The sequence below is a fragment of the Sinocyclocheilus anshuiensis genome, unplaced genomic scaffold (genome assembly GCF_001515605.1).
Source record: "Sinocyclocheilus anshuiensis isolate Anshui unplaced genomic scaffold, SAMN03320099.WGS_v1.1 scaffold1172, whole genome shotgun sequence".
Classification (NCBI taxonomy): domain Eukaryota; kingdom Metazoa; phylum Chordata; class Actinopteri; order Cypriniformes; family Cyprinidae; genus Sinocyclocheilus; species Sinocyclocheilus anshuiensis.
Genome location: NW_015552679.1, coordinates 339,724 through 346,519, shown reverse-complemented (window position 1 = coordinate 346,519; position 6,796 = coordinate 339,724). Strand labels below are relative to the sequence as shown.

At 38.5% G+C, this 6,796-nt stretch overlaps 1 protein-coding gene across 1 annotated transcript in view; it reads right to left on the bottom strand.

Annotated features, from left to right (window-relative positions):
* Nucleotides 1-249: 249 nt before the first annotated feature.
* Nucleotides 250-6,796, bottom strand: part of sp4 (sp4 transcription factor) — an 8,960-nt gene continuing 2,413 nt past the window's right edge. The window contains exons 3-5 of the mRNA XM_016459262.1: nt 5,396-6,796; nt 2,267-2,476; nt 250-500 (exon numbers count right to left, since the gene is read on the bottom strand). Coding sequence (XP_016314748.1) covers nt 250-500; nt 2,267-2,476; nt 5,396-6,796 — 1,862 coding nt within the window. The remainder of the gene's footprint in view (nt 501-2,266; nt 2,477-5,395) is intronic.

Sequence of the window (6,796 nt, the reverse complement as noted above, 5' to 3'; positions counted from 1 at the left end):
GGAACTTCAGTACTTCTTGTGCTACTCGTAACAAAACAAATGCCATTGTTCAACGCGTCTCTTAACAGCTCATACTATTTCCATTAGATTATTCTGTCATAATATTTGATAGCATTAAATTTCCATATGAAAAAAACCGAGTGCGCTCAAACAGCTGTCCATCGTCGATAGAAAAAGAATGAAGAACATAAACAAATCAACATATAAACAAACCGACAAACAATATTGTGGTGCTTTTTGGAGGGAAAACTACTCGAACTCCTCCTCTAAATTGTTTGAAGTGGTGGGCGTGGCCGGGTTCGAATCCTGCGAGAGCGTCGCCACGGTGACGATCCTCGGCGAGCCCAGCACCTCATCCACCTCCTCCTCCATCTCATCTGTGGTGATGATGGTAAGTGCCGCCCCACCTTTTTTGTTCTGGTGGGTTTTGATGTGCTTTGACAGGTGGTCGCTCCGCATGAACCTCTTGGAGCATTCCGGACACTCGAACCTCTTCTCACCTGATCGGGACAGAGAAAATCATTCGTTTATTCAGATCGGAGCAAGAAAAGACACTAGTTCTGTGGTCGACTGGTGTGGCTTTCTCACAACAGATATCTAAAGATCAGGGTGGCCTACTGCTGATATAATACTGATATTTACAATTTAAAGATGGCAAATAAGCCAATGTATACATAAAAAAACACACTTATTGCAAATGCACTGCTACTAGTGCAGAGAAATAAATTATCCCAGATGGCTGACTGTATATTTATTTTATTTATGTTTTAACGCTATTTCAGCAACAATGGCTACATTCATGGCTGATTGTATATAAAATCTGAAAAATAAGTTAATGTATATTATTAAATGTATATATACACACACACTCTACCGTTCAAAAGATTGGGATCAGTGACATTTTTTATGTTTTTTTTTTTCCCCCAAAGGCTGCATTTATTTGATCAAAAAATACAGTAAAAACAGTATATCTCATAATTCTGAGTTTATATCTTGCAATGCTGAGTAAATATCTCATAATGCTGAGTTTACATTTCATAATTCTGAGTTTATATCTCGTAATTCTGAATTTATATCTCGTAATTCTGAGTGTATATCTTGAAATTCTTAGTTTATATCTTGAAATTCTGAATTTATATCTCGTAATTTTGAGTTTATATCTCGTAATTCTGAATTTATATCTCGTAATTCTGAGTTTATATCTCGTAATTCTGAGTTTATATCTCGTAATTCTGAGTTTATATCTCGTAATTCTGAGTTTATATCTCGTAATTCTGAGTTTATATCTCGTAATTCTGAGTTTATATCTCGTAATTCTGAGTTTATATCTCGTAATTCTGAGTTTATATCTCGTAATTCTGAATATATTTCTCGTAATTCTGAGTTTATATCTCGTAATTCTGAGCTTATATCTCATAATTCTGAGTTTATATCTCGTAATTCTGAATTTATAGCTCTTAATTCTGAGTTTATAGCTCGTAATTCTGAATATATTTCTCGTAATTCTGAGTTTTTATCTCGTAATTCTGAATTTATAGCTCTTAATTCTGAGTTTATAGCTCGTAATTCTGAATATATTTCTCGTAATTCTGAGTTTTTATCTCGTAATTCTGAATTTATAGCTCTTAATTCTGAGTTTATATCTCGTAATTCTGAGGTTATTTCTCGTAATTCTGAGGTTATATCTCGTAATTCTGAGTTTATATCTCGTAATTCTGAGCTTATATCTCATAATTCTGAGTTTATATCTCGTAATTCTGAGCTTATATCTCATAATTCTGAGTTTATATCTCGTAATTCTGAGCTTATATCTCATAATTCTGAGTTTATATCTCGTAATTCTGAGCTTATATCTCATAATTCTGAGTTTATATCTCGTAATTCTGAATTTATAGCTCTTAATTCTAAGTTTATATCTCGTAATTCTGAATATATTTCTCGTAATTCTGAGTTTTTATCTCGTAATTCTGAGGTTATATCTCATAATTCTGAGGTTATATCTCACAATTTTGACTTTTTTTCCCTCATAATTCTGACTTCTAAATGAGATAAACGCAATTGCAAGAAAACAAGTCAGAATTATGAGATAAAAAGTCACAATTACCTTTTTTTATTATTCATCTTTTTAATCCTCTGGCAGAAACAAGCTTCCATACTTAACTGCTAAAAAACATCATAAACAAAAAAAAACTAACCAAAAACTAAAAAGTGTGCAAGTCTTTGGATCCCCTGGTTTAATCCCTAAGCCCGGTTTCTCTCATATTACATTTTCGGACGTACCTCCCCTCCCCGTCCCTGCAGTTGGGGCAAGAACAGGCCACCCTGCGCAGCCTCTTGCTGGGCTGACCCTCCTGGTCTGATGGGCTCTGGACCTGCCCCATCTGGTCTGGACTCAGGGTCGTGCTGCTGATGTTGCCAACGGTGACCGTCACCGGGGCCGACTGAACTTTGACCCCCTCTTGACCCTGCTGCTGACCTGTGGGAATTTACAAACAGCAAAGTTGATTAAATCACTCTGAGAACTGTTCAAACGCCAATGGATTTTGGGAAGTTTTGGGAAATATCATTTAGACCTCAAAAAGCAAGCGTCCTAAATATTTTGAACCAAACAAATGTTTGTGAGTCCCTGTGGTTCCAGTTGAAATCTGTTAAAACAGCCCTCTTTTTAAATAAGAGTACAGCTAGTCAACGGTGGATCCAGACTTACAAAGGCAAATAACAAAGAGTCTGAAATCTGACACCTTACGAAGCATTTGGAAACAACATTCAGACTCCGACTCATAAAATATAAATGCCTTAATTTGTCATTTTACTTCATGAGTAATAAAGAGTCTATGGAAACACACACAACTACATTTTATGCTACTGTTCCACATTTTACATTTAGTATATATGTGGTTAAAAATAGTGATAATTATTGTAACACCTATTAATAGCTTATTCCAGATAAAATTCCTCCTCAAAAACAAAGTGAAAAAAATTGTAATTATAATTTTCCAGTTTAAATAAGGCCTAATTTTAGAAAAACATTATTTTCCTGGCTAAATTGTAATTATTGTAATAAATAAATACATAAACAAACAAACAAATAAAGTTTTATTTTAGTATCATTGAGACACTATTACAGTTTTTATTAATATGTTGCAGTACTCTTTATTTTTATATTTTCTGTTTTCATTTGAGCTAGTTTTAGTAATTTTGTTTGTTTTTGTCATTTTTATTAATTTTTTTTAAAAATATGTCTATATAATTTGCAAGAATTTTTTTCATTATTTTAGTTGTTAAACCAAATAAAAATGAGAAATGTTACTCAAATAAAGTTGAATGTTTTTTGATAATTTATTAAAAAAAAATTAATACATAAAAATAAACAAATTGCATACCAGTGTTAGTATCAGTGAGATACTATCATAGTTTTTATTAATATTTTGAATTAGTTTTTATTTTTTATACTTTTATACTTGCTGTTTTCATTTCAGTTTTAGTTAGTTTTTGTAATTTTGCGTGTGTGTTTTTTATTATTTGTATTATTTCTATTTTTAATATATTTTTAATATGATGGTTTCAGTTTTAGTTATTTTAGTACATGAAGTTAAACTAAAAGAAACTGAGAAATGTTGCCTTGGCAACTAGCTGAAATAATTTATTTTTAAATATTTAACTTTATTTCAGTTAAAGTTAATTTTATTTCAAGTAACAACGTTTTTTTTAAAGGTTTTAGTTTTAGTTAACTATAATAACCCTGCATGATACTCACTACTATAATATAAAAAAGATTAAAATATTTTTTATTAATTATTTATTAAAAAAATGTTTTTTTTATTTTTTATTTTTTTATTTACCATTTAATTAATTACATTTTAAATTGTATTGCATGTATAGAATTTTCTGTACTGCTTTTTCTTATGTCAATAAAAGGATCACTGTATTACAGAAAGGTTTAATGAAATTATTTCATGAATGAAAATATCTAAAGAGAATCACCATAGAGACTAACGCTAATTACACAAAAAATGCAACTTCCAAACTTGTCCAAAAATGTGCTTAATTGTCATGAAAATAAAGTCACAATGCAAAAAAAGTTCATAGTTTTAAACATAGGCTTAATTTGCAGGCACAAAATGATTTTGGGGTGAACATGAACATGATTATTTATATATGAGACTCACCAACTCAGTTCAAACGTTTAAATGAATTCAACTGAGTACTGTGCATTAATTCCAATTATTCCATGGTCTGTCTGAATACTGGATTCTGATTGGCTGTCAGGTATGCAGTAAAACCGTTTAATGCACAGGTAGTTCCAAGTCAGTGTAATCGCCGTTCTATATTAATGCGCTGCTTTAATTGATGCACACTACACTCACAAACTTGTCAACGCTTCCCCGTGATTTTCATTAATAAAATAGCCTAGATACTAGATCGCTACATTATATTCCTCAGCAACGAGGTGGTAAAATAGCTGTTTTTGAAGTAATTGTTTGTACAGAGAGAGACGCGCAGACGCAGCTACACACAACTGTCATCTCTCTCTCTCTCTCTCTCTCTCTCTCTCTCAAATGATTGATCGGTAATTAATTGAAATACATGCTATAATTCATTCAAATAAATGTGGTCTTACCGCACTATTTCATCTCTGTGTATGATTTGAAGCGGGCAGAATGCTAGCGCTAACGTGCCGTAACTGACGAAAATAATTTGTCATTTTTACCCATTCGGTCAAATATTGTGCTGTAAAGAGCAATACTAGTTTTAACTTGTCTATAACTTGGCAGATGACCATGGAATAAGCGGGATAATCAATGGCTAGCCGTGCATTAAAGGATTTTAAATGCACTTCGCGTCGGGCGGTTCTTTGCCTCCACGTCGTGCATTTAAAATCCTTTAACGCACGGCTAGCCGTTGATTATCCCTTACTTATAAAACGGATAGTTCCGGTGCTTGATTCTGATTGGCTGAGCTGCGTTCGAAGCTGTTGTAAATTACTCTACAAACACACACCTTTATTTACTTCTGTGTGTTGCTTGGCCACCACTTTGTTGCAACCACAACTGTTTCTGAGGAAATACATTGTTTGGTGGAAGAATACTGTTTTTATTTATATCATTACACTTTATTTGCTCTGTTTTATTTTGTGAAACCTTACTACGTATATGGAATAACCATTTTATAAACGCAATAAGCCCCGTGAAGCCGTGGTTTACAGTGAATTTATAACACTGTAATGTTATTGTTACTCCGCTTCGCGTCGTGCCTAATAACGCCCCTTAGCTGTTATAAATTCACTGTAAACCACGGCTTCTTGGGGCTTATTGCTTTAATAAATGGTTAAATTATTTATGAAGATAACTGGCCTTCTTCACTAGGTGTCACATGACTGGTGGGAGGGGCTTACCTTGCACGCCGGTGATGGTGAGCGGGACGCCCTGCACCTGGACTCCACCTGCCCCCAAACCTGCGATGTTCACCGTCTGCACCCTGGTCCCAGAGGGCAGCTGGGCAGCGCTGAGCGTGATGGGCGACCCGCCGAGCGTCAGCGGGGCGATCTGAGTGAACGTCCCCCCGCTTGCGTTCGACGCCATGGGGGCGAGCGTCAGCTGCTGGGGCACGCCCGCATTCTGGACCTGGACGGTCTGCCAGCTGATCTGTCCCGACGGGGTGAGCGTGGGCGTCCGGATCAGAACCTGCGTGGGATTCTGGAAGGCCTGAAGCTGGAGGTTCTGCTGCATCGGTTGTAAAGTCTGGCCGGGCTGGATCTGTATGGAGCCCTGGACTACCTGCTGTTGGGGCGACTGGATCTGGATCTGCTGGAGAACCGGATGGCCCACGATTTGGAATTGCTGGATTTGTCCGGCCTGCTCGGACACGGATTGCAGGCCGTTGGATTGAGCCAGATTCTGGGCGTCCGACTCGCCCGACTGACCGTCCTTCTGGCTCTCAGTTCCGGCGGGCGCTGTAGCATCCGTAGACGTCGCGACGATCGTATCGCTGGTCGTCGTGAACGTCGAAATGCCTGTGGATTCTGCTGTGCTTGCTTGGTTTCCGTTGGAAATGCTTCCATCGCCCGATTGGACGAATTGAACTGAAGCTCCGCCCCCAGCTATGTTATTGATAACCGGCAGCGCTAAAGTCACGCCGCCGAGGTTAATGGGTAACGTGGTCACCATAGGCGCTTGTGTACCCTGAATGGTTTGCAGCTGCAAAGGAAATGACTGCCTGATCTGAAGCGGAATCGTCTGGTTTTGCGTGACGATGCCGGTTGATCCCACCCTTTGGGGCGTGGCCAGAATGGCTTGGTTGTTTCCGGTGGAAATGAGCTGGATCTGTTCGGGCTGGACGCTTAAGGTTGCGGGGTTACTAGGGCTTATTTGGATCTGCTGTCCGTCGGCGGTCTGAAGGTGCGGGATGACTTGATACTGGATCCCGCCTGACGAGTTCGGCAGATTCTGTACCTGGATGATTTGAAACTGCTGCTGCTGCTGTGAGCCAGGTGCGTTAATCGAACCCACCGCCTTGACCTTTCGCCCCGCCGCGCCCTCATTGGCCGCCAGCCCCACCTGCTGCTGAACGCTGTCCTTGGTTGCAGCGGCAGGGGAAGTGGCTATGATCTGCCAGCCGTTTCCCGTCAGCTGCGCAGGAACCAGCTCGAGCTGCTGTGTGGGGTTCTGGAGCTGAAACAGACCCTGGTTGGGGTCGATTATTATCTGCTGTTGCGTGGCCGCCTGACCCTCGCCGCCAACACCGCCTATTTTACTGCATGTTGCTGCAAGCATTGCGAGAGGAGACGGCTGTGCAT